This window comes from Thunnus albacares, chromosome 5 (genome assembly GCF_914725855.1).
Source record: "Thunnus albacares chromosome 5, fThuAlb1.1, whole genome shotgun sequence".
Lineage (NCBI taxonomy): Eukaryota > Metazoa > Chordata > Actinopteri > Scombriformes > Scombridae > Thunnus > Thunnus albacares.
In genome coordinates this window covers 7,057,248-7,085,104 of record NC_058110.1, presented here as the reverse complement: position 1 = coordinate 7,085,104, position 27,857 = coordinate 7,057,248, and the positions used below count along the sequence as shown (strand labels likewise).

Below are 27,857 nucleotides of genomic sequence, written 5' to 3'. Positions count from 1 at the left end.
CAAACACAATAACAAACTCATACGTTCTCTCTGTCTGTTTTCTTTGTGTGTTACACATAAACTCACACTATCTCACTCTGTCTGTCTGTATGTCTGGCTGGCTTTTACACATACACACACATTTCCATGATCTTTGCATGCTGTTGGGGCTATTTGCATTGCATGGCTGACTCAATGGGAAAGATTGCCTCATCCGACGCTAAAAACAGGATCCAGGAAGGGAACAGCTTGGGAAAAGGCTGGGGGTAGTTTCTGTCTATGACACACACACACACACACATACCCCCACATGCACAAAGAAATGCACTCTGATTCACACACAAACACAGGAACACATTTGTAAACACATACAGACATTCACTTGTGTCCATGTTCATGTGTGTTCACGGTCACATTAACATGCACACATGTGGATTATACTACATGTATATCTATCTATTTGTGCAATTAAATAAACTCACACACACACAAACCCTCATGAACAAACATTCAGAAGACATGAACACACAAATACAGCAAAGACATTTACACATATTCACATGTGACACACTTATCCATAGCTGCACATGTAAGACAGGCTTGTGCAAACACCTATTGCACAAACCTGCCTTGATGCTTAAACCAAAACTTTAAACACACACACACACACACACACACACACACACACACACACACACACACACACACACACACACACACACACACACACACACACAGCAAGCCTTGAAATAACTTGGTGTGACATCATCTTGGTGCTGCTGCGCCTGGTGCTCAGATGTCAAGCTGCAGTATGTGAAGTGAGGCTAAATGTCACTCATAGAGAAGGATGGCCTGATGCCAACAGCAGCACTGGAAATGGGTGAAAGGGAATAGAATAGAACTGAATAAAACGGATATGTTATTGGTGTTGTTTCTACAAGCAAACGTGTGCACACACATACATACACACAGTGAGCTTGAGTTACTGTAGTTTCATTAGCATCACTGTTTGGGTTAATGTGACATAGCAGCGTGTGTACGTGAGGGTGTGCTGCAGTGTCAGTACTCCTCCATATTAGGAGGTACGAATGCAGAGAGACTGTCTGAATGCCGACCATGGCTGGAATAACAGAAATCCCTTGGCAAACACACACACACACACACACACACACACACACAGAACCATGCTCACATATTCTCTGTAATGACAGCAATGAATAACAAGGCCTTTATTCTGAGGAAAAGGAGAGGAGAACATGCTTATACATGGAAACAAAGACTGCTACAGTGCACACACACACACACACAAACACACACACACACAATGTTGGGAACACCAGTGTCTCTCTCGTTCCCTGCCTCCCATGGGTTATAAATAGCAAAATACACACTGGTCCAACATTTACCTGCACGGGGCCTTTTGTTTCTACAGGGAAAACCACACACACACGCACGCACACATAGAGTAACCCAGTGAAGTCACCATCAGTTTCCAGTTGTAAGTAGGGTGAACATAAAAAAAATCTTTGCGGAATTGCAAAATGCTGCAAAACATTCTTCAGTTGATAAAGAAATAATACATATAAAAGACTGGATCACTTGGTAATGGAAATCACTTAACCATTGATGAATGTGCCAGTTGGCTTTTATTGACTCTTCTCTCTCTAACTCTGTGTCCAGGGACCACTTAAACAGCAACAATTCCCCATTTAGTTCACACCTCTAAAGAGGAGGCTATATGGCTGGTTCTCAATATGTAAAGCAGGTAAACATGGCTGGGAGGGTTAACTATTGACTCAACACCTGGAAAGGCATTATGGAAAGCACCCATATTCTATTTTATTTCCCTTTGTTTTTATAAATATATGATTACAGACATTTTAAGCTCTGGTCACTGCAGGACAATGATGATCCATGTCACAACTGTGGATTGTTGTAGAGAAATTTGATTTTACTTTTCAAAGATTGACTTTTTAAAACAGCTTTAGATTAACACCAGTAACTACATTCTGGCTTCATTGCATAGAAGTTTGCTAGAGTTTCCTCAAATTACTCAGTGTGTAGTGTAGTGACACTTTGGCAGTACATGAAACTGGGTCCTTCAGGTGAGGAATAATCTTTTTAAAGGTGCAACGTGTAGAATTTAGTGCCATTTGGGGGAACAAACTTGGCAGAAATAATATTCATCATTATGTTTTCAAAAGTGTATAATCACCTGAAAATAAGAATTGTTGTGTTTTCGTCAACTTAGAATGAGCCCATAGGGAGCAGGTCTTCTTCCACTGAGCCCACCATGTTGCACCACCATGTTTCTACAGTAGCCCGGAATGGAAAAAACAAACACTGGCTCTAGAGAGGGATTTTCACATTTTTCACATGTTTCGCAGCCACCATAGGTTCTCCTACACGCTTCGAAGGTGAGGGGTGGGGGGGGATTCAGTTTGTTGCAATTTGCAACCTCACTGCTAGATGCCACTAAATCCTACACACTGCACCTTTAACTACTTGGCCACCGTATTTCCCAGCGAGTGAATACATGATGTTCTTCAGTAACTGATAATAACACAGTCTCCATGTAGCCAACATGACTGTAAGTCTAGAAACTGTGCAGTGGTTTAGTCTCTGAACCTTTGCAACCACATTTATTCTCTCCACAGCCTTTCTCTCCTGGGTGCCTCCAGTAATATGAGGCTCTAATGTTTGTAGTTCTCTTAAAGATTGATATTATATTACAGTTCACTACATCTGCGAGTCTTACTCGGAGAGGAAAATAAATCTAGACTCTGTGATTGTGATTCTGTGTCGATTTCACTGAAATAGTAGTTTTACTGTGTCAATAGAGCAGGGAAGGCATGTAACAGAATAATCTAACATCTAAGCAACAAGTCCATGTTAGAGCATGAGCTAGTATGATGCGTTTGCATTGAGAAAGCCAACAACTGTCAGGAAAGTCAAAAAACAAAAACATAAAATACAAGATCTACACAGTTCAGATGGAGTAGTTTCTTTTAGTAGTAGTAGTTTCTCAACAGCCTGGACAAGCATTATTTTTGGATTTTCATAAACTGTATTTAAAGCTGATAGATTTTTGGTAGGAATTTTTGGGAGTGAGTCAGGACATGTACAGCCATGTACAGCCATGTCCTGACTCACTCCCAAAAATTCCCAAAAATTGTGGGAAAAAATTGTGGGAAATGTGGTTTCTGCTATAAAAAAACACCACCTCTTACAACTGTCAGCATCATCACAGGTATACATAGAGACTACCGACTGTCAGCCATGTTCATATTTGTTTATTTTAGCCTAACACTTCATCTGAAAACAATATATTGGTCTTTTAAGGTGTCCTTACCATTATAATCTTTTTATCATTTCAAAATGATATCATTCATATAATATTAACATTATATCAAGTCCATTTTGATCATAGTTATGGTCAGCAATTTTCAGCAATGGCCATGTCTTTTTATATAGATATACTGTACTGTAGATGGATTAAAGCCATAAAATTTTCAAGCCATATTCCCCATCTGAAATTTGTAAAACATGTTACAGGTTACAGTACTTGATGCCTGCTAAACAAATAACATGAAATGTAAAATTATGAGATTTCAGCAGCGCTCCACACATAACCATTGCTGCTGTTCTCTAATGCAGCCATCAAGTTTAAATAATCAACCAATAGTGTTTTAAGGTGCTTTTGTACAGCTTTCCTATTTCCAGTTTTCTTTTTTGTCATTTCCATGCCATTTTCAATCTAAAAAAACAACATCAAGTAAACAGCACCAGCATTAAAGAACAATAAGTCCAATTAAAAAAAAAGAAGTCTCTAAAGTGCTTTCCATTTTTTCTGCTTTTTGGCAGTGAAACCATATGCCTGAAGCTCAGCTACACCTGATACCCATTTGAGGGTAAAAATAGAGGGAAGGCTAATTTTCAAGACATGAAACAATGATACTATTCTGTAGGCCCTACTAAACTTTGCATTTTGGGATGGAAAGCCAAAGCATGGCTACACAAGAGGTAGGACTGTTATCAGAGGATGGGCTGTTACCACAGAGGCTGTTACACGTAGCCTATAAAGTTGTCTGCAGCTGTTTCAATCACCGTGACAACAGGTAGGCTAAATGTGGACTTTGAATAGGCTACATGGTTTGTTGGCTAGGTTACAACAATCAATGGCACATTGCTTTTAGTAGCCTACAAACCTATTCTATTAATGAGGATGTGTGTCAAAGTTTGACACAATGGCTCTTGATCGTTTAAAAAATGTATAGCTAATTAGTTAGCGAACTCTGCAGCTCTCACTGTTTTCTTTTTACACCAGTGAAGTCCACAAATGAGAAATAGAATGAATGGGAAGTTTTCTCTCTTTTTTTTTTCTCCTAAGATCTACACTGATCTCATAAATGGCCTCTTTGGATTCCAAATGTCAGAAATCTGTCATAGCGACTGAGAACTTTGATCCCTAGATATATAGAGTTTTCATTACTACTGGCGGAGTCTGCCTATTCCAGGAGTCAGATTGCATTACCATGAAAAAGGGATGAGCATGAACTGAATCATTGAGTAATATATAGTTGTTTCTTCTTTACTAAAATAAAGCCTACAGTTTAAAAGGGTGAACTGCGGACAGATACAAAAGTTGTTCTTCTTTTGTTGTACTTCTGACAGAGTAGCTGCTCAAGACATGTTTGCTCACCCTGAAAGTCATGACAGGTGTAATTTCAGATGGAACCGATGGACCTGTTTTATGAAAACACACTTCTCATTACCAGCTGTGACCACAGGTGTCAAATATAAAGCACTATAACTTTTAATCATCTGACACAAAAATATTTTTTAGTTGCATTTAGTGACGGAGCAGGCTAAATTGTGCACAGTAAATGAACTCATCGTGAAACAAAGCACACTAAAAATAAACTGTTAAGTTTACTTTGTGTGTGTGTGTGTGTGTGTGTGTGTGTGTATGTATGGGAGTGTCAATGTGTTATGGAAATCACCAACGACGCAGAGTGATACAGCCTGTCTGGTTGTGGGGACCGTTGAGAATGTGCTGATTTATCTGAAAGATTAGGTAGATTAGCTTCATGTTCTCTGAGCAGAGAAACTGAAGTTCTTTGTGCATGCATGTGTGTGTGTGTGCACATGTGTGTCACTGAGAGAGAGAGAAAGAGAGAGAGAGAGAGAGAGAGAGAGAGAGCAAGCAAGGGAGAGAGAGCGAGCAAGAGAGAGAGCTAGAGAGAAAGAGAGAGAGAGAGCATTTTGATAATCCCTTAGTCCTTGCTACAGTTTCCTCTCCTTTCTATTTTCTTTTATTCTGAACTTCTGTTCTACTTACTTAGTACTACTTAGTCAGGACTGGTTCTACAGGTAAAACCAGGATGTCTCTCTTTCTCTCTCTCTCTCTCTCTCTCTCTCTCTCTCTCTGTCTTCCTCTTTCTCTTGCTCCCTCCATACCCTCGCATGGAGTGGACAGATGTTGACAGAGTGAAAGAGAAAAAAGGCACACAGCGTGAGACAACAGGGGCAATAAAAACTGAAAAACAGAAAGATGAAAGAAAGAGAAAAAAAACGAGGAAAAAGTACAACCGACTAAAAAAAAAAAAAGGAGAAGGAACTCAAAGGACAAGAAAGGCGAGTTGGTCAGCAATCTTTAACAACCTGTAGATAAGTGTAGTCACTCTCTGCACACTGGAAGAGTGTTGACAGCCAGTATAGTGTCACTACACATAGACACTCTGTACAAAGTCATCAACCAACTGAGCAGACGCCACCACTTTGTATCTTGTCACACGTCCAAATATAGCTACAACGCCTTCTTCTGTTTTGACTGTACTGTGTGCGTGAGTGTATCTAAGTCATTTAACACCTTTTAGTGGCACCAGCTACTTTCAGTAGACAAAGATGTCATTACCTCAGTGTATTTGTCACTCTGCTGAAAGTTAAAAAAAGGACACTGATGTAAATTCAAGACTTTAACAATGGGGGGAAAGTCATATGCAGAGTGATTAGATGTTTTAAGAAAGGAAAATCAGAGATGCAAGTCAGAGAGGGAGAGCAAATGAAAAAAGTGAGACTGAACAGGAAATAAAGAAGGAAAAGGAGGGAATATGGTCTAATAGAGGAGAGGTCAGAGCAAAAGGACTGACAGGACAACCTGACACTGCTGACAAAGTCAACCGTTCTCCTCTTGACTCCAAGAGGAGTCCATCACTCCCTTCATCCCCGTCTCCACAAGCCTGGAGAGGCATGCATCTGTCTTATTATGATCTGTGTGTGTGTGTGTGTGTGTGTATGTGTGGTGGTGGTGGTGGAGGGTGATATTTGATTTGTGTGTGTGCATGAGTATTCGTTCCAAAGACTTACTGATCCAAGTGTACACCATGCCTTTCCAGCTTTATGCCAAAGAAGACAGTTCCCATTTCATCTAAAGCAAACAAACGCAGGGTCAAAGCCGCAGGTTCAAGTCTGGCTTTTCTTAAGCAAATGGAGACGCCTGATAATATGTACAGAAAAACTAAAAACTAAATAACATACTACACCAGGATTTATGGGGCTGAATATGAAATGGTCAGCTCTTGGGGTCACTTCTCCACGTAACTTAAAAATGGTTTTAGCAATTAAGGAAAGCTTCCCTTGTCTGATCAAATATTACTGCGGTAAACCAGAGTAATGATACTGAGGTATTGTATTATATTATATTTGTCACTCACATTGTGTCAACTGAAGAAAATTCTCTTAGAAATATATTTGAAAACAAGCTGTTTTGAATCAGATGTTTGATTTTCATGATGAATGACTGATTTTTATGAAGTCTTTGTTTTGTTAGACAGACCCACTCATTGTCTTCAAATTGCTTGTTTTGTCCAACCAAAAGTCCAAAAACCACAATTATTATATTAACCAAACAAAGCAGATCCTTCCATTTGAGAGGTTGAAACCAACAAACGTTTGGCATTTTTACTTGATAAATGACTCACAAAACTGATTATCAAAAATGCGGATGACTAATGGTGTTTGTCTAATCAATTAAATCCCCTAAGAGTTTCAGCACTAATTATTAGCCTACTGGCAGAAATTCATGGGACTGTTGGACAGAATTGTATATTGTCAAGAACTTACTATTACTCATTTCCTGATTTAGAAAAGCAAAACATGAACTTTATGCTGAAAGTGCATTTTAAACCTTCCGCTATACAGTTGACTAAACCACTGCCTCCATTTATAAGGTCAGGAGGTACAGAGAGATTTCTCTAGAAAACATCAAACAGATAAGTTACTGAAAGGTTCACTTTGAAGAGGATTACAGATGTGGCTTTTTCAGGACATTTAAATCACTGCTAAGAACATGATTTTTCAATTTCATTTCATTTGTAATTTTTTTTCCCCAAAAGTGTGGTGCAACGTTAAAAACATTTGTCTATGAATTAGATGCACATCATATTATCATTTTTAGATATACAGCCGCTTTCCCAGAAGACCAAACCTGTGGGATGCTAAACAAACCCAGAATAGCAACAATCCCAAAACAGACAGTTACTTAACAATAACAGACAGGCAAAAGTCAGTGACCTCCTGCAGCTGCTCCCACAGTGGATGTTCTCATTCACATTAAGGCCAATTCAAGTCATCGTCAGTGTAGAAATCACAGACGAACAGCGTGTCTGAGGAAAGGACTGTTAGAGTTGTAAGAGGATAAGACCATTAGAGTTGTAAGCATGTATTTGTACATCTGTATTTGTGTATGCTAGAGACAGAGAGGATTCGGAGTGTGCGTGTGCTTGTGTGTGTATGTGACAGTAACGGAGGAAGGTTGATGTATAATGCAGCATGGGTCCAGTTTCCTAAGTCCGCACTGAGTTTCCATAAACATCCAGGGCCGCTGTCTGTTAGATCAGCAAGCTTACACACACATAAATACACACACACAGAGTTGCTACTGTTAAAACGGCGTAAAAAGGTGTAGTGGTAATAGCAGCACAGGAAAAGGATCACAGAATGAGTGCGACACACAGAGACGATTTAATTAACACTAGGAAGAAAATCCCTCTCTGTGTGTTCCCCTCTTCCCCGGCCCTCTCTCATATCCATACTGGGCAGATGAGGCTTGATCATCAGTTTGTCACACTCACAAACACACACGACAGCGCACCACAGCAGGCTTCCAGTGCATAGTCTTATCCAAGGAGTTTAATACAACAGGTTTCACCTCATATTCACAGTATGTACGTAAATGTCCAAAGACAAACAACTGCACACATACGCACAGACACATGAACTAAACAATAAAGTCAAAGGCACATACCCTTGTTTGTCTTGTAAATATCCGGCTATGTGAAAACCCCAGTAGCACTTCTGCCTCGGCCAGCTCACAGCAGGATCTATAATTAGACAGAGAGCTCCACTCCCCTCCAGTCATCTTTTACTGTCGGCCACATCCTCTTTTCTTTAACTCCTTCTTTTTCTTCTCCCTCCCTCTCTCTCTATCTCTGTCTCTATTTGTTGCTGCTGTACGACACCAAACTGTTGACTTATTCATTTCAATCACACAGTAGTAGCACCTTGCCTTGGAGCAAACGACTATTTACAGACTCTAAACAGAAAAGACTTTTTAAAGAACTTTACTCATTTTAAACGCTGCCTATAATAAATTTAAGATGAAGTGAAATTGAGAGACAAGGTAGACAAAACAAGAAGGTATGCAGACTAAGAAGAAACAAAGCAGGAAATTAATGAGCTGATGAAACATTAGACCTCTAATAATTCTACAGAAATTCTTACTTATAATTGAAGACTTTTTAAGGACGCTGTTGGACAGCAACAACATTTATACTTCTCTAACACTGCAAATTATTTAAGTGTCACACTTTGGCCAGTGATGAACCATCAGCTCTTGCCACTACAGAATCTTTACCCGCCATCCCATAAACAACAGGGATTGTAACCGTGGTAATGGGGGCAGTCGAGCCGGCAGGAAGTCGAGTCTATAAAAACACAACAATGAGAGAACCAGGGTGGCTTCCTGTTTAAGAGCTGAGTTTAGACTCCCATTTCCTCCCCTCTCCTCCCCCTGCTGTTGTTGTGACGCTGCTGCCACAGTGCCCTTGAGCCCTATGGCAGTAAATATTTCCTCACTGTAATACATGCTCGCACGGTAAACACTAAAGCAACCAGTTCCAGTGAAATCCCCCCACTTACACATACTCACATGCACACACTCCCAAATCAGTGTTCCTGTTTCTCTCAATGTGTGGTTTTAGTGAAAAGCTGAAGGCTTTGACATCGATTAACAACTCAGATTAATGACTAACAGTGGCCCTGAAGGCAACACGCTAATTTATTCAACACACACTCACTTACAAACACAGCCATTACAGGAACATGGAAAACTACTAAGTAAACTATTGACAGTCAAGTTAAATTGTGTTTTATCTATTTCAATTGCTTGTGGGTCTATGCTATAATAAAACTGAAAGTATGACTTTGAGAAACTTGGAGGAACTTAAAATGTAGCTTATATGTTTAGTTCAGTTACAATCACTGCCTAATAACCCATAGAAGAGAAACTATTTCCTTCATTTCAGCTCTGCTACACATGATTACTTTAGTTCAGGCAGTGTTGTGGTGTTTCTGCAGAGATCACCTGTCAATCAAACTGGTTGCAATACAGTGACATCTGTCTGTTCAACTATAGTGGATGTTGCATCTCATGATAGTACCTAGTTCTTAGCTTATTCGTTCAAAACAATGACTTGTTCCTCTGGAACTGTAAAATTAATCACCTCCTGCCAGCCAAAGCGTTTTGGTTGATTAACTTATGTTTATACGTTTATGAGTACAGAAGTGATATTTACTCATTATTACTCAAATTGAGTAAAAATGTGGAGGAGGTGAGGTTGTATTCACTTAAAAAAAATCTACAGTTGCTTAATCGGCCTTGTGTAACACAGGATCTCTATGAATAGTCTGGTACTGACAGTTAGGATCACATGCTCCTTACTGTGGGAGCTCTGTCTGTCCCTCTCTGTCTCTCATCGGACCACAATTCTTTTAGAGCAGATATTGATTGATTGAAATAATAATTATTAATTCTATGCATAATTTAACTCATTTTGTTAAAGGAAAAGCAAAGGTTTCTGTATAAAAATACGGTCGGCTAAGTACTAGAAAAAGTATAATTGTGCTATCAAACGGTATTCATTCTGTCTGTAATCCCCCCCCCCCCCTCTCTCTCTCTCTCTCTTTCAGTTTAGTAAAGTTTATTTCAATCTGCTTTAAAATGAAAAAAAGTCAAGAAGGAGTATCTAAACGTGGTGAAGTAGATAGAAAATAAATCATTGACATACTTTACCTCTTTTCATTTCTCCTTGTCTGTTTCTCTTATTGCCATTCAGGCTCTGTTTCTCTCTCCACCTCCTGCTCTTACTGCCACAAATCCTCCAAGTCATCTCTCTCCCTCACTCCTTCTATCTCCTATCTCTCTCTTTCCCTCCTTCATCCTGAGGAATCCACAGCTGTCACTCCCATTCAAAACCTCTCGTCTTCCCAAAGCAGCTGGCCAGACTGTGGTTTGTGTTTGTGTGTGTGTGTGTGTGTGTGTGTGTGTGTGTGTGTGTGTGTGTGTGTGTGTGTGTGTATGTGTTTTCAGGCCTGTCTGCCTACAACTGTCGCCAAACTATTTCTATATTTATGGTGTTGCTCTGTTGGTGAATACTTGAGTGTTCAAGTGTAAATGGCAGTGTGCGTGTGGCTGTCGTCAAGTTGAAGAACTACCAGTGTATGTGTGTGTGTGTGTGTGTGTGTTTGCATGTGTATGAGATACAAGGAGAACAAGATGAGAATGACCCTCTTGAGTGAGAAACTTTTGCTGGTGTTCACATTTACAGAGGGTTAAGTGAGGACACCAGAGGCACCTAAATTATCCACGGGTCACTGGTAGATCACTAGCTCCAGGCCTTCATGTGAGACTATTTTGAAGCAAGGATGATTCTATGTTCTCATCATGTGCACAAAAAGTCCACACTCAGATACTCTCGCACTCCTAGAACTCATCAATCTTTAATGTTCACTGCATAAATACTTTACTCAGGAAGTGTTCTCTCTGCATTCTTTATGCTTTGATTGCTGATTACCTACATTTCCCAGAATGCCTTTTAACATCTCCCAGAGAGTGGATGTGAACTAGATGCATTCAGGCAAAAGGCTGGATTATGAACTCATGAAGATAGTAGTCCTGATCTTGTTGGATTAAGCAGTTTATTTACATATTTTCTGTTTAAACAAGTAAAACTACTTGATTAATAATTAAGTGATTACTGGAAGATTAACTCTTTATAACCACTACAATCAATTTATTTACACAACATCACCATTTGCTACAACTGAGTTTTTGAAGAAAGTAATTGTAACAGCTGCAATTGAAAAAACAAGGCTAAGAGCATACAAGCTATGCTAGCACTTTTGAGAGGATATACTTAAATACAACTTTGCTTTGAGCTAAAAGCTAACACCAGGATGCTAACATGCTCACAGTGACATTGTTAACATGCTGATGTTTAGCAGGTATAATGTTCACCATCTTAGTTTAGCATGTTAGCATTCTAACATTTGATAATTAGTGCTAAAGATAAGATATATGAGTGGTTGATGTTGAATGCCATTAGTTTTGTAGCTATTTGGACTTAAACCAAAGCACTGGACAAATTGAAATTTTGACCTGAGCTTAATTCAGTTTGAGATCGGCAAAGTGACTACAAATCATTCTGTGGGGAACATGAGCATGAGTTTGTACTGAATTTCATGGCAATCCACCTAATAGTTGTTGAGACATTTCTCTCAAAACCTCATCAGCCTCATGGTGGCACTAGAGAAAAAGGAAAGAGGATCATCAAAATTTTTTGGATTCATCTTTTGGACACCATGAGTGTCAAAGTGCCAAAAGTTCAATTCCAGGGCAATTCATCCAATAGCTGGTGAACCAAAGCGGTGGACCAAACGACTCACCCACCCACACTGCCAAAGTCACATCCTCAAAGCTACATGTCTTGTGACTGCAATGCATTCTGGTCTACTGAGGCTATAGTAAGTGGAGCTAGTATTTTTGAATCATCTGAAACGAATCTCACTGCTTAGGGCTGGTACAAATGGTGAATCATGGTGAGACAATCTTACTCTTCTATTTGAAGAGCCCACAATGACATTTAGCATTTTACTGACATTTGATGATTGGATGTATTTTCCTTTCACAAGAGAGGTGACAAAAAGGACAGTCTCAATGAAGTCTTAATAGATAGTAAGAGCTTTAGATTAGGGTTTAGGTAAACATCTGGAGAAAATGTACAGTTGATAAATCCGTCATCACTAGCAACAATGTTGCTTTCATAAAATTACAGGTTTCAAAACGGGCTGCTTTTCTTTGTTTTCAAAGAGATTTATGAATGTCATGCAAGCTCCTAAAAGAGGAATCTAGAAGTAAGCTATTACATCCTGCAACTAAAGAGGTGCTTTAGGATTCCACCAGTTCTGCACGCCAACAATACACCCATTTATATAACAACAATAACAACAACTTAGAGACACACAAACATTACAGAAACATTCCATGTGTCCCTGTCACCTCTCGTTTGACTCATATGTTGCAATTTGCCTGAAGCTGGAAACTTTAGATAAACTCCTTCGTTACACGTACACACACCCACACATGGACTGTGAATGCCTCTGTCTGTCAGAGAGGAGGCAACAGGTGTGCTGTCCTGTTTGAGAAATGACAGTAAATCCTCTATCTGCTGCACACAGACAACACATACACAGCTAAGAGTCACACTCACGACCATACTGACATTCTCATCTCTGTTTCCTGTCTTTAACACTTTCTGCTGTATGCTGCTGAACACAATACACTGGCTCTTTGATAGATACACCTTAAAAGCTTTCATCAACTTAAAATACATGTGGGTGGTTAATCCTGGGTGTAGAGATGAGTAGAGGAGGTGGGTAGTATCTATGAGCGGTGACAGCTGAACAAACAAAGAAAGAGCACCGTGTCTGATTGACAAGTGATCTATTGGATGGAGTCGAAACTTGCTTTGCATCATCTTTATCATAACACAGGCGAGGAGGAAATGTTTCTCTATGTTGCAAGAAAACGTTCTCGTTGAACTATATAGAAGAAGCGTGTCTTTAAAAATGTACTGGAGAAGTATGAAGCACCTGACAGGAACACGTACAGTGGAAATGACCTTTGGAAAACACCTCCAGCTTCTGCAATACAACTGCTCAGCGGCCAACAGCAGCACTGGTCATAATGGCCAGCTCCCAGTGCAGTATCATCCAGAAAAATACAAGCGATTTGGTTGAATTGAAAGCCCTCATTCAACCTTTCTGGCTATCTTCTGCTAGCGAACTGGGTTTCGTTGTCACAGATCTCAATGAATGAACTATTGAATCATTACTGCAGTATAAGCTGCAAAAGAACTAAAAGTGAAGAACTCTGCACAAATCTTCAAAAAAAAAATGACGATAACAAATTCACTTTAATCTTCACACATCTGTCCAAGATCTCTTTCTCTCCATCACTCTCTCTCTCCCTCTCTCTCACACACACACTCCTGTGCTCCTTAACATCAAACACATTCTCCACATTTTCCAACCCAGATAAAGCCACTCAACACAGCAGCTCGCTCAAAGGGATCTCCCCCTTTATCTTTTATGACACACACACACACACACACATCACATGGATATCAGTCCACTTTTATCATCACAACCCACAATACACTAACACGGTATACTCACACTTACCTATAAACACATAGCTGGATCGGACAAACAAATGCACATGCCACACAACTCTTGCCCAAGTGTCCATTGTTTAACCTCTTCTCACAAACACTTTGCAACGCTGAAGGGGAAATGATTTCAAATTGACTGAAATGATCTTTCTGCCTATCAGTGGTGAAAACAGTGAGTCATGAAAACAGTGGTGACTTGGTGACTGATACACTGATAGGCTGTGGTAGTGGTGGAGAGATTGGTAGCTACAAAAAAATGCTGCAATCTGCAGTAAAGGCTTTACTGCTGATAACAGCGACAGTATGTATCTGCTTATCCTGCTGAAGCCTCAGCTTTCCCTGCAGCCACGAGACAATTTGATTTAACTCAACAGAAAAATTACACACAGAATCCAATACTTTACTATTATGTTGTCTACCGGCTAAAGTAAGAGGATAACGACACCAGCAGCAGAGTAAGTCAGGTTTTCAATTCACCTTCAGTTCAGTAAGTTGGAGCAAATACAAAAAGAGCATTTAATTAATGTCATCGACAAACTAGCAAATTGAGTCATATCAGTGCAGAAAAGGATATTTTTCTTTCAAAGACTCATCAGCACAGAATTACTCTATGAACACTATAAAAGAGAAATGAGTCAATTAGTTTATAAAAAATGAGAGAAAAGTGTTCCAACGGGGAAATGTATTCTGTTGTTTTAAAAAAGGATTTCAACTGGACATAATGACCTGTTCACACAGGGAGTTTTTATAGTGAATATAACTTTTGACTAAAATGCCAAAGCAACTAACATAGAAAAACAACTTTGGTTCCTGTTGCAAATACAAAATCTTAATGAACTGAAGCGTTTGTTTGAAATGGGATTTGCTGACAGGACTCTGATGTCTACCTCTGTCTCTTACTTCATGTACTTATTTTGATACATCTTTCTCTCCATGTATCTCTCTTTCTACATATATCCCTCTGAACTCTCATCTCATTTTTTTTTTTTTTAAATCTATGTTCCTTTCTTGGTAAAAGTTAACGGCGCGTTCCGAGAAGGCAGCCTCATGAATATGCACAGTCACACTCGGCTGTCTGCACGGACAACAAAGGAAGAAGACATTAACATTCCTGCACATGCTCTGCACTCTGCACAGGGATGAACACACACACACATATACACACACATGCATACAATAGACACACAGGCAAAAAAAGAATCCAGACATGAATATAGTCTTAGACAAAACGGGATACAGTGATAGTGAAGCATGCACACATAGATGGGTTTTTACAAACAACTGAAGATGAGAATATATAATATTTCAATTTCACTTCGTCAACACAGGATTAGTGCGTTACGTTCTTAATCAGCTACATGGGAACATTAAAAAGAGACTGTGACTCTGTGCTGATATGACTCTGATGAAGAAATCCAGTCTGTACACAAACTACCCCCATCTTCTCCCCACTTTGCTCTCCATCTACACACATAGATACACAAAACCCCCTGACATGTGCACACACCCACAGACAGAGACAAACACAGACGTACATTAAATAAACATGCATTGTGTCTCTCTCCTCCTCCACTCCACACTGAGTTGTTGAAATTAGCCTGAAGCTGTAAATTTCACCCGAGACCATTCATCTCACACACACACACACACACACTCACAGTCAGATGTTAAGTCAGGGGTCCATCCAGATGAGAGGAGATCTTATTACATCTATGCTAACAATAGGCTATCTGATCTGAGGTCAGTGTCGGTCACCACAGTGATCTGGATTGAATGCGAGCCGTCCATTACTCTCTGTCGCGCTTTAGGTCAGACAATATCGAAATACAGCGACAAGTCTGGTTCGCAAAACTTGTGATTAGGGCTAGACTGATGTATGAGGCCGATACTGGCCTTTTATCAGATATCACACTGTCATATCATGATGAGCACATGTGTGAGACACAACTTTACATTTAGTTAAATAGACTTTCAATCAGGATTTCAATTGTCTACAGATGTTAAATATAATCTTTTCATTAAGGTGCCCAAGAAATTTCTCATTGATGAATATGTAGGGGTTGGTCAGCATGTCTTTAAGAGCTACTAACATTTGAAGCTTTATTTTAAAGAATGAAAATAATCAAATATCTGATTGAATACTGGCAGAAATTTCCGTATCAGTTTTTACAGGCATGTGTCTTGAGCTCATGCTGTGAATTAAAAGTCAACTTGCTTTTTTTGATAGAAGCAAATAGTAAAAGACAAATCACTGGAGGCTCAAAAATGATGTTTTAGATCCAAGTCTTCTGGTGTGGAGCAGTAGGTGGGACTGAGGTGAAAATGTAATCACCTTCCCCACCCCCTCAAATGCCAAATGCCACAGGAATAAATCCAACTTCAGTAAATTTCAACAGGATTAAGTGTGTCTACGTGTATATGCCTGAGTGTATTGTGAGAGAGATGTCCTGAGGTGGATTCAGACTGCAGCTGGAGGCCAATAACAGACCGGTTACCCAGCTGACCACAGCAAGCGGCCTTTAGCTCAAAGGTTAATACAACAGGAATTGATTTGACACACTAATAAATGCTGAGGACAATGTTACCTCAGACCACACCACACACACTGTCTCTCTGTCCCTTTGGCACCAAAATATTGTAAATAAGGGCAGAAATATAAGAATACACACACTCACACAATTAACAGACATAAAAAGTAGAACACTGCACACACACAGAGTGCTTTGCGGCCCCTTGGAGAGTATTATATAACGTTACCCCTGACATATCCAGTGATTTTACGCACCTAGAGGCAGCACAATCGAGCCATTTGTTCAGCAGGTCAAAAATAGCCGCCTCCTTCATTACTGTCTACTATTACTACCGTTACTACTGCGTAGCTTGTGTCTGCAACAGCTTTAAGGGGCCTCACAGCACAAAATGACCATAATATATCAGCAGGGGTTAATAGGGCTGTACAAAATAAGTCAATCAATATTTTGGCCAGATGCTGGGATTTGATGACTTTATACTGTTTTGGAACAAAAGCGCTACACACACTGGACATTCAAGACAGAGCAGAATTTAGTGTTGAATAAATAAGTGTAGCAGTCGTAACAGTCTTATCATTCCAGTATGTTGCTTAGTGATATATTACCTCTTCACTCTATGAACTTAAATGACAAAATGTTAAAGTAAGGTCAGATTACTCGACATATAAAGAAGTGAGGAAGATAAAGAAAAGGGAACATTAAACCAGAGTTAAGGCTTAACAGAAGTTATGAGGGATAAAGCTTCGTCACTCATTGACTTCCTCTAATTATTGCATTTTGATGTTATCAAAGAGAAAATATTTTCCCATACACTTGTCATTATATATGTATAGACGTGAGGGAACATACTTAACCTAAAGATTTAAAAATATATATCCAAATCTGGTATATTTTGGCATATATTTTCTCCCACTTAGCTGTAATGAAGAGGAGCAAAGCCCTGATCAGCTGACCTGAGTGGTTGGAAAGCAAGCCTGGGAAGAGGAAATGTGATCTCCGCTGCTTTTACAATCATGCCTGTTGTTATCTGTCCCTGAAGTTTCCCCCTACCCTGTCTGATGGACCAGGCAGGACAGAATACAAGACAAATACCAAGAAAGAAAGAAAGAAAAAAAGAGACATGGATAGAGAAACAACGTATTTGTGCACGTTACATGAATAAATGTGTTGAAGTCTTATTTTTCTTTAATACAACTCAATTTGTTTGTGGTTACTATAGGATTGACCTCACTTGTTTCACTATAACACTCTCAAGTGTGGAAGATTTTCTTGAAGACATGAGTAGTCATGGTAATAATGATGACGGTAATAAGATGAACATGTAGTGTGCAACTTGTGTGCATTATCCCGGCACAAAGCAGCACGAGCTTTGTTTAACAATCTTGTGTGGTTAAAAGGGCTGTATGGGCTTTTAAAATAGTGGTTTTACATGTTATACACATCTGGCTCAGACTGCTGCCACTTTGGACAGTTAACCAGCCAACGTCAGAGACACCTGACATCAGGGCATCATGCTGGACAGTGAAAATTGTTTAATGTGAGTTTATATGTGTGTTTGCGTGTGTATGTGTGTGTGTGTGTGTGTAAGGAAAAAGAGATTAGACAGAAAGACAAAGGAGAGAGAGCCAGTGTTAGTTGCCCTGCATGGACAACACATATGTAACCAGACCCTGCAGCCATGGCCATGACCTCACCGGGTTTTTCCACAGGCACAAACACACACACACACACACATACACGCACACACACACACGCACACACAAACACACACACACAGGGCACATAGTGGGTCTTTGGTTAGCATACAGTCAACGGAGCCTGGCACAGAAAGAGCCGACTTCCATTCAGAGAGTCATGCATTGTAATCCTACACAGGGTGAACACACAGGCATGCCTCACAGCGGAGAATGCTAATCTAAACTAAAAGGCAGAACACAAAGAAACAGCCGGGTGACTCGTTTCTGATGGGTGGAGCAGTGGACCAAATACATTTTGATCTCAGGTTGAAGAAGAAACCTGAGTGTTTCCCACATGAGTCAGCACTAACCAAGCTGACTTGAGCTGATGTTTCTAAAATCCTTTACATAATGAAAGAAAGCACAATGGAGAGAAACCTGCCATGATGATATCAAACAGTTGTGGTTGTGAATGAAAATTGATGGTTATTGTGAGGAAAGGATTTATAGTCTCACATTCAGCTGAAAGTTTGATTTTTTTTTAAAGCAGGGTGAGATAAGTGTATATGGTTTAGCTAAGGTTCACATCCTGTATCATACCAGTAGTCAATTTTCATTATCTAACCATGACCACATTGAGAAATAAAAATTGGTTGCGATTGAACAGAATTTGTGGGCGATACATTTGGGTAATTCCAGATGTTTGTTTCATTTGTGTCAAGACTTCTCTAAGAACAAGTGTCAGGACTTTCAAATAAGCAAATAACTCCACTACTGAGGTGAAATGACGCAAGCATGGAAGTGAATTAAAAAAAAGAAGTGAAACGAATCCCACCGATGTACGGTGGTACCTCTGGCATTTACTGCAAGACTATTTTTGCAGCGTTACAATCAGCCAAAGCCAACAAAACACAGGATGTCTCCCATGTTAAATTTAACTTTCTCATATTTTTGTAGGACTTTTTGACACATAATAAACTACACTTTTACATGACCTGCAGCAAACCAGATTTCAAACCCACACATGAAAAACACAGCAGGCCGAGTACTTCTTTCCAACTAGGCTAACACCTGTTCTGTACTTTACTGTAGAATCAAACAGCTTAGATCATTCTGCATGCTGGAAAAACTGCTGTCACCACGAGGAGTGCGGAGCCTGTGTGTAATGGTGTGTGTGTACGCTGTAAAAAAAACACTGTAAAAAAGGACAACATGTAGTCCTGAGGGGGTTTACTGTAGACTGGCAGCATTTTTCCACATCAATGCTGACAGCTGTGGCCCAACTTTAAAAGGTTCAAGTAAGATATTACCAACCCACAACACAACTACTTATTAAGTTACGGTTGTTCTTTGGTAGATTTTCTTCAGAGGTTAAACGTCCTACCTGCCACTGTATGAAATACGTTGTCCTGTCTGTCTGACTTTATGATGTCCCCTGAGGTGCTGATTCCATCTGTGGAGACAAACAGAAAACATTTGGTGAAATGCAGCTCACATACAAAGAATAAAACAAGTGAAAAACATTGAAATGGCAATCATCTCAGCTTTGAGCTCAAAGCTGGATCCAAAAAGTATATTCCGATTACTTTAAGTAAAATTAAACTCTTCCTATTGTCAAAATAACAAATAATGCCAATGTCAGACCACCGTAAACTGTCTCAGAGAAGTTGTTGCAGTTCCCACAGGCAGCCAACAGAGGCAGATAAAAGTCAGAGATGACTTAATGCTTCTTAAAAGCTGACTTGGCCACCTGAAGGGTGCTGCCGGGCACCCACCAGGTGCTCTTGTGATGTCTCATATTTGACCCATATCTGAACAGAAAGACCACAAAACGTGTGCTGGTTGGGCAAGTTGAAATAAAACACTTTCGCACACATGCACACAAACACACACAAGACACACACACACACACACACACACACACACACACACTCAAATGAGACAGATAACTAGAGGTAGAAAAGTAGTCTCTCTCTCTCTCTCTCTCTCTCTCTCTCTCTCTCTCTCTCTCTCTCTCTCTCTCTCTCTGCGTGTCTGTGTGTGTGTGCGGTACTCTGATGCTGGCCAACATCTGGCCTGAAGTAGATGATATTTGAATAATATTTGAGATAAGAAAGTTAAGCAATTACAGGTCTGTGGCCTAAAACTGTTTCAACAAAACTCTCTTCATGAAGACAACAAAAATTATTAATATTTCTACAAGAACAGCAGTCGGAGCGACTTTATCCAACTTTACTACACTTTTTATGGGAAATCCTGTAGGAATATCATATCTATAACCAAAAAGGAAGTAAAAGTCACTTTGCGGTCATTGTAGACACGTTTAGATCACTATGAGAAATATACCGAAAAGACAAAATACACTTTCTATATGCGGTTTTAGTCAGTGTGCTAAGCTCATTAGAGGGGTTATTGTTTTCTGACGCACTTGCTCGCGAGAGCACAAAAGTGAAACGCACAATTAAAAACAGAGCAAACACCTGCGCAGGTCGCCGGCCACCCGTCAATGTACAGTATCTTTCTTCAATGCAAAACTACATTAGAAACAACATCACATTTAACAAGTAAAGGCAATTTAAAGAACTTCCAGCTGTTCCCACATCAGCCTTTGTCACCACCAGTGTTTCCTACCTTACAAGACAGAACCCGTTCACATTTAACAGCCTCTTGAAACAGTCTGAGTCCAAACACTTGAAGATAATCCAGCTAATATCGAGTAGATTTTGATGCGCGAGACCAAATCCTTGTGCATCCGACAGAGCGAAAAGCCTGACGGGAGGTGATGGTGAGATTCGCTGGTGTTGTCAGCAGACAGTTCAGAGGAGGAGGAAAAGAAAAGAGAGAAAAGAGAGTAAGCAAGTAGCAGAGAGAAAGTCCGGCCCCTCAAGTCCTGCCCCCACCCCTCCGCTCTCCTGCTGACAGAAATAGCAAGCAAGGCGGGCCCCACCAAAAATAGCCTCGACTTCACACGGACCTTCAGGACTATTGTTTTCTTGTACTGTCAGACTCCCATTGGGTGCACACACAGCCAATCCATGCTTGGCTCCTTATAACTTGTACAACAGTTTTAACTTTGTCTCCAAAGTGTGAGGACTTGTCAAATAAAATAATGGCCTCTACACTGTGGCTCCATCTGCTGTCAAAACCAGCGCTGTTATAGCACCAAGCAGAGCGATGTGGCTCTGAGATCTTGACACCCTCCAGGGGCCCTTAAAAGGTCCCCAGAAAAAATCTTTTAATTTCACGTTGTGAGTTGTGGCAGGGTTTAATTTCCCCTTTTTGTGTTTTTGCAGTCAAGTCTGCTCTGGTGTTTACATGTGAATATTTTCATGAGTAAATGTTTCAAAAAATTACAAATAGCCTACTCAGGGTTTCACTCAGCATTTTATATTTGTCACGGTGAAACAGCATTTAGACCAACATGTGACACTCCAAGATGAAGCACATGTTTTTGAGTCTGCTGCTTAAAATATCTATTCAGGAGTTTTCCCCACTAACTCCAGTTACTAACTCCAGTTAGTGGGGAAAACACAAAATCTTGTTGTTTGTCTGTGATGTAGGTGGGGACGGGAAAATGCAATGCCTAGCTTATGTCTAATGAAACCTTTATACAAATGATGTTGGTGTGGATGCACCTTGAAACTGGTAAACTAAAGAGTTTCTGCACAAAACCACATCTATAAAAGCTACAAACGTCTTTTCAGGGGGAAAAAAAATCTTCTTTTGAGCCTAATTTGGTTTCCTTTTTAACTTTTGTTTCCTGCCAGTGACAAGATATCTCAACAGGTATATGCCAAAAAATGTTAGCAAATATTGAAAAAATAAATAAAATTTAAAAAAAATAACTGAACAGAATTATACAATATATTACATTTCATAACAGTCAGAAACAGAGATTTAAAATTAGATTTGAACAACTGGCGTCTCATTTTGGAATAAATTCTGAGAAATTACTGAAAGGACTCCTGACCACTGTTTTCACATCCTCATCAACAGTAGAAGAAAGCCAGTTGAAAGGGCCCTCATGGAGGGAAAAATGTTTGGAATGGTTTCTGTTGGCCTAATAACAATGTCATATATTGTTGAGCTGATTGTACAAATAGCTTTACTCACTAGTGTACTTTTCCTTCGCTGAATGGCTTAAACCATGACACAACTGAGTTGTAATCCACCCATGCTCATGAGTTGTAGGATTAAAAATTAAATCAGTATAGAATAAAAGCTAATTCAAGCCAGTTATGAAATAAAACAGACACATGTAATACTGAATTTAACACATACTTTAATACATACATGTACTTAAATGCACGCCCATAAAAAAGTGAGACTTCTAAAGACGTCCTGCTACAGAATGACTGAGTGTTGTCATAGACAATACATTAAGCAGAAGCTCTGAGGTTATATGGTTTAGAGGATTTGCAAACAGTAACTGTAAAACCAGGGATGTGGTGAAAGGTAAAGCAGCCTTCCTGACCTTTAAATACAGACATAATACTTAACAAGGTTGAGTCATAGTAGACATTACAGTTGGCACTGTAGGAAAATGTCTTTAATTGAATGTCTTTGATTATTGGTTATATTGGTGTTTTTTCTGACAGACTGGAGATCATTTAACTTTGTGTTCTGCTTTTTAAGGGGACTTAAAGTCAGTTAGATCTCCACAGTTTTCTGACATTGCAGTTACAAATCTTTACTTGCTGTTGTCAGACCACCAGCGCAGGGTACTTCAGCCCATGTAGGAGGAAGTAGAGCATCCTGTCTATATGCGAGCCATAGTGTACAAACACACAAGCACCTAAAGTACATATATTACTGTGGTAGCTTACATGACGTGAGGCCACCGTCTTGTCAGTTTTTCTGGTCCAAGGTTTTCCTAGAATCAAGAGGCTGCTTGCAGCCACTCACACTTGAGTCACGTACATCTCTAATGCGTCACATCACGTACACTGAAGTGTGGTCAGCATGATAAAAGTCATCAGTCCTTTCTCTGTTTAATTATACATTTTTAATTGCTGCAAAGTAAAATTCTTTAAAATCAATACTGTATGTCCTACATTTAAACACATAACTCGAACCAAAGTGTACATAAATAATGAGTTTTATACTAAAATGAAATGTTCTTATGTGGAAAAAATAAACAGCTAATGTCTGAAAAATAAAAAAAAAGTCCCTCTGTGAAGCATCAGTGGAGGATATTTTTTTATCATCTACCTCAATCTCTTCTCTGTTTGTTCATTTTACTTTTTCCTTAAATGAACTCTACCTGCATAATACACTTCTTAATGCTTGAGGCAAAAACTGACATTTATTATGAGTTTCAGCACTTCTCAATGTTTTTCCCCGCTTTTAACCGTTCTTTTGTTTCCACAAAGCACAAACGTATGTGTGTGTGTGTGTGTGTGTGTGTGTGTTTTATCCTTTTTTCCGATCTTAGCGTCAGCCAGGTCAACAACTGATGTTTCAGACCAATATTGAAACCAAGAAGCGTGCGTCTGTCTACCTCTGGTGGTGCTCCATCGTCCGCTCGCTCAGCCTTGGGTGCCTCTGTGAACAGGGGGGAACCCAACACCGTTCCCAGCAACCCTCTCTGTGTGGGCGTATAGAGAGACATAACTGTGTGTGTGTGTGTGTGTCTTTAAGTTTTCTATGTGTGTGTGTTCGGTGTGTTTGTGATTGCTTAAGTGTCTGTGTGCATGGGCATGAAGTGTGTGTACAAGCGCATACGTGCATATGCATGAGTGTCTATGTCCATGTGTGTATGTGGTTAGTCCATTCAATTACACAATCTACCGTACAGTCTGAATCACATCCGGTTTCAAGCTGAAAATAACAGAACCACAGGGTGACAGAAAAGCAGCGCAGCAGGCAACCGCCCACAGGGAGAGAGGAATACACACACACAAACACACACACACACACACACACACACACATACACACACATAGTCCAGCACTGGTCACTGGTACTGGCACTGGTATTTTCCAGAAACATCTATCTAAAGAGCACTTTCCTTTACAGAACTGGTGCCTAATTGAGTGTTTTATCCTCTCATTACTGAGACTTTAAACAAAAAAAAAGCTCTTCAAAAGATTGTAAAAGCCTCCACATGCTGTATGTAACTGTATGAAGTAACTGCAAAATGGATTTATTCTAAAATAATGGTTCGCCCAAATACAGTATGTGGCCAATATTGGCTTTTTACAAAAAATCAAATACTGACCAGCCCTTGTTGTCCACTGCAAATACAATGGAAATCACTGCTAAGTCAGTATGGTCAGTGCAACGCAGTTTCAGTGCAAAAATACTGCTATCGATATCAGCTTCCAGACACATGATCAGTCAGACGTTAGATGTAAATTATACAGAAATGACACATTTAAAAACAGTCGGTGTGACGTATGTAGCTTTTTGTCAGTACTATTTGGGGCAGGATGTGGTCAACTGTGTGCTAGTTGCCTCCCACCTGCAAAGATGTGCTCCTGCTACAATAAAACGTTTGACACAACAAGTGATCTTTCAAAAACACAAAACTGTTTGAGACACTGAACTGAAATCCTCACAGAATGACAGTTGCTGTCAGAATGCTCAAGGCAGGAGTAGAGAAAATCATGCTTCGTATGTGTCGAGTGACTTGAGCATTACTTTGTTTTGGTAAAAATGTGTCTGCAGCACTGGTAGGAAAACTCTTAGTAACAAAGTAACAAAAGCTGTACCCATGACACAAACATACACATGCGTTCCTAACATTGACTTGGGATCATCACATAAATCAAGAAATCCAACCAGCATTCTTCTTTCCGTTCCCTTAAAAATGTCTCTATTGTAGTACACTGCACATCAAATTAAAGCAGCTGGCTTAAATTAATTTGATTTACAATCTGTGTCTGTTGTTTCAATCATCCTCAGTGACGCAGTATCTCTTTGTCTGACATAATGAGGTAATAAAAAAAGGAATCTGAACACAGTTCTGGGAATCTAAAGGAAATTTACTGTCAAATAAAATGTAATTATGTACATTTAAGTTCATTTATGACACATTCAATGACATGCAGACACGAGGGCAGATACATATGCTCGTATTCAAACAAACAAACACATCAACCACTTCATTAAGAAAGCTGCCTTGCTGTTTGAATAGGAGTGTGTGTCAGGTCCTTTGGTTGAGTGCTATGCTTTTTCTGTGAACATTTGTTTGTCTGATACTTTATCTGCCATGTGCTGACAGTATGTAGTTGTTAAAAAACACAGCACATGCTTGTATAAACATGAATGAGCCTGTTTTACGTAACAGGGAAGGGTATGACCCTTATTTCCACTAATTATGAAACACAGTGGTCTCAGTAAGCTGTTTTAACAGAGTTAAAGTACAAGCAGCCACTATCTGTAAAATAGAATTAGCAGGGATAAAAGTTTTAGAGAAAAGAAATGGTGGAGTGAAAGAACAAGGGGAAGGATTAGAAAGAGAATCGAAAGTCAGAAAGTGGATGAGAGAAGGTGAGCGGAGAGATAGAATCAGTTAGAAAAAGGAAAGAGGATAGGATGAGAGAAACAGAGAAAGAGAGAGGCCGAGAGCACTGTAATAATGTTTGGCCTTGGTTTGCCAGCGGGGTCCTTCCCCTTAAGAAGCCAACAGGAATGCAAGGAATGCTGCATGAGAAGAAAAAGGAAGGAGCGCAGGAGAGGGGGAGAAATAGAGGAGGATGATGGGAAAGAAAGAAAAGCCGAGGAGGAGGAGGAGGAGGGAGGGAGGGAAGGAGGGAGGGAGGGAGGAAAGCAGGGAATCCAGAGCGAGTTGAAGATAGAAAGAAGGAGACGGGAAGATGAAGGCAGAGAGAAATATGAGGAGGGGGGGACATGGAGGAAAAGACTTATTATCTTTAGCGGGCTGAGTAAACACAAGAACAAAGACGATGAAAATAATAAGGCTGGAAAATATTTGGGAGGGAAAACTTGAGCTCTATTTGTGTGTTTTTATTTTTGTGCATGCGGATATTCATATGCACGCTACCATGTGTTTGTGTGTGTTTACATACTTCATGTGTGCGAGAGTGAGAGTGCGAGAGAGAGAGAGAGAGCGTATCAGGGTGTGGTCAGTCGCAGTACTGAACTACACACACACACACACACACACACACACACACACACACACACACACAGGAGTTTTCTAAATGCAGCTGGGTTTTCTTCAGAGTTTTCCTTTGCCAGTAATGTCAGCGCCAGAAACTTCACACCTGCAGAATTCTACAGAAAATATTCTCTTTCCGTGTATGACAGCTTCTTCAGTAAGAGTCTTTTTCAGTCTTGTGGCAGTCAGTTGATAATCATGAGATACAGACAGACAGAGATTTTGCACATCAGCACATACACGCTCAAATCGTGTGTTACGTTCCTGCTTCATGGAAGATAATGTGGAGGCTACAGGACTATTTAAAGCGGTGAATTAGACATTTAGCCTCCACAGACTGAACTCACTGGAGACAAAGTTACAGTACTGCCCTACAAAGCCAAAACACAGTACTACAAATTGAATTATGACCAGAATTTGAATTTTTGGCATCTGCTTTACCGTATAAAATATTATTATTATTACAGTATTATTATAAATGTATAAATTATATTTGGTTTGCATTTGGTTTGATAACTTCTGGCCTCTAGAACCAACTCCATTTCACTTACTGTAACAAAAATGAGAGCTATACCAAGTTAAAGTTAGTTAAAGTAGCTACTATGTGAGACTAAAACAAAACAGTAAAGTTACACGTCATAAAACCAACAGTCAGCTGAAAGACACTGAGAAGACGGGAACTGCACAGTCAATTGTTCATTTTCTGTGGCTTTGTCACTACCAGTGGCTGCTTCCACACTCAAGAGTAATGCATGAGGCAGTTTACTAGCCAGCATGAAAACTTGAAAAAAAAAAAAGCTCCAAAAATATAGTATGTATTTTTTTCAGTTTTTCAGATAATTTTGATCAGTTTTAGCATCTTAAAATGAAACTCTGACCCAACATCTGTCATAAAAGTCATGATGTGATTCAGTGTCAAATGAATGAGCCTAATAAATACAAATATCACTACCATTTACTTTATATAACAGTATGAACAATACATGGAAACCCAAACAAGACACAGTCAGACATTCCCCAACAGGTTGCACAAGCTTTGAAGAAACACTAGCATGTTCTAAATATTTCCATGGTATGTATGTGTGTGTGTGTGTGTGTGTGTGAAAAAGAGACTCATTGAGTGTCTGGCAAGATCAGCCACATCGAAAGCCTTGGTGACATGTACAATCCACAGAAACACAATGGACTGCTGACAGACACTTTCCACAACAGAGCAACCGTGTCATGTGTGCAGTCATCCCTAACCAGTGTTGAGAGGTAAAATCATGAAGTAATGTGACTTTTATCCAATGGCGAGTAGAATAACTAATTATCCATTTTAATTTCAAAAATAACATTAAAGATTCCAAAATATTGCATAGAGTAAATACCAAAATGGAACTGAATTGTCCCCAAAGTTCCCCAGCAGAAAATATACCAACACTGTCTGATTGAGAGGAGATGTCTGGGCATTGTTGTACAGAAACACTGCAGCAAACATGGAAGTCTTAAATTTAAAATATTGAAAATCTCAGCATAGGAAGACGGTCATATCCCAATGAATTACAGCCTCTTTTTTTATGTTTAATCTGGTTAAATTGGAAGTGAACTGAGGTCAAAGGATGTTTGGAGTTATGGCAAGTTGTTCAAAACACAGCAAGAAACCATAGCAACCACAGGAAAATCCCAGGGATATCAACGGCGCGCGCACACACACACACACACACACACACACAAGCTCTCAAAAGGCGAAGTCAAATCAAATCACATCAAA

At 39.7% G+C, this 27,857-nt stretch overlaps 1 protein-coding gene across 3 annotated transcripts in view; it reads right to left on the bottom strand.

Annotated features, from left to right (window-relative positions):
* Positions 1 to 27,857, bottom strand: part of hdac7a (histone deacetylase 7a) — a 61,305-nt gene that overhangs the window by 26,904 nt on the left and 6,544 nt on the right. Inside the window, exons 1-2 of one of the 3 annotated variants that reach the window (XM_044351276.1) lie at positions 20,611 to 20,865; positions 19,364 to 19,432 (exon numbers count right to left, since the gene is read on the bottom strand). Coding sequence is in view for 1 of the 3 variants with exons in the window: in XM_044351275.1 (XP_044207210.1) it covers positions 19,364 to 19,432 (69 nt within the window). In the remaining 2 variants the exon portion in view is untranslated. Of the gene's footprint in view, positions 1 to 8,287; positions 8,307 to 19,363; positions 19,433 to 20,610; positions 20,866 to 27,857 lie in introns of those variants that run through there. The other 2 variants (XM_044351275.1, XM_044351277.1) reach the window with 2 other exon arrangements.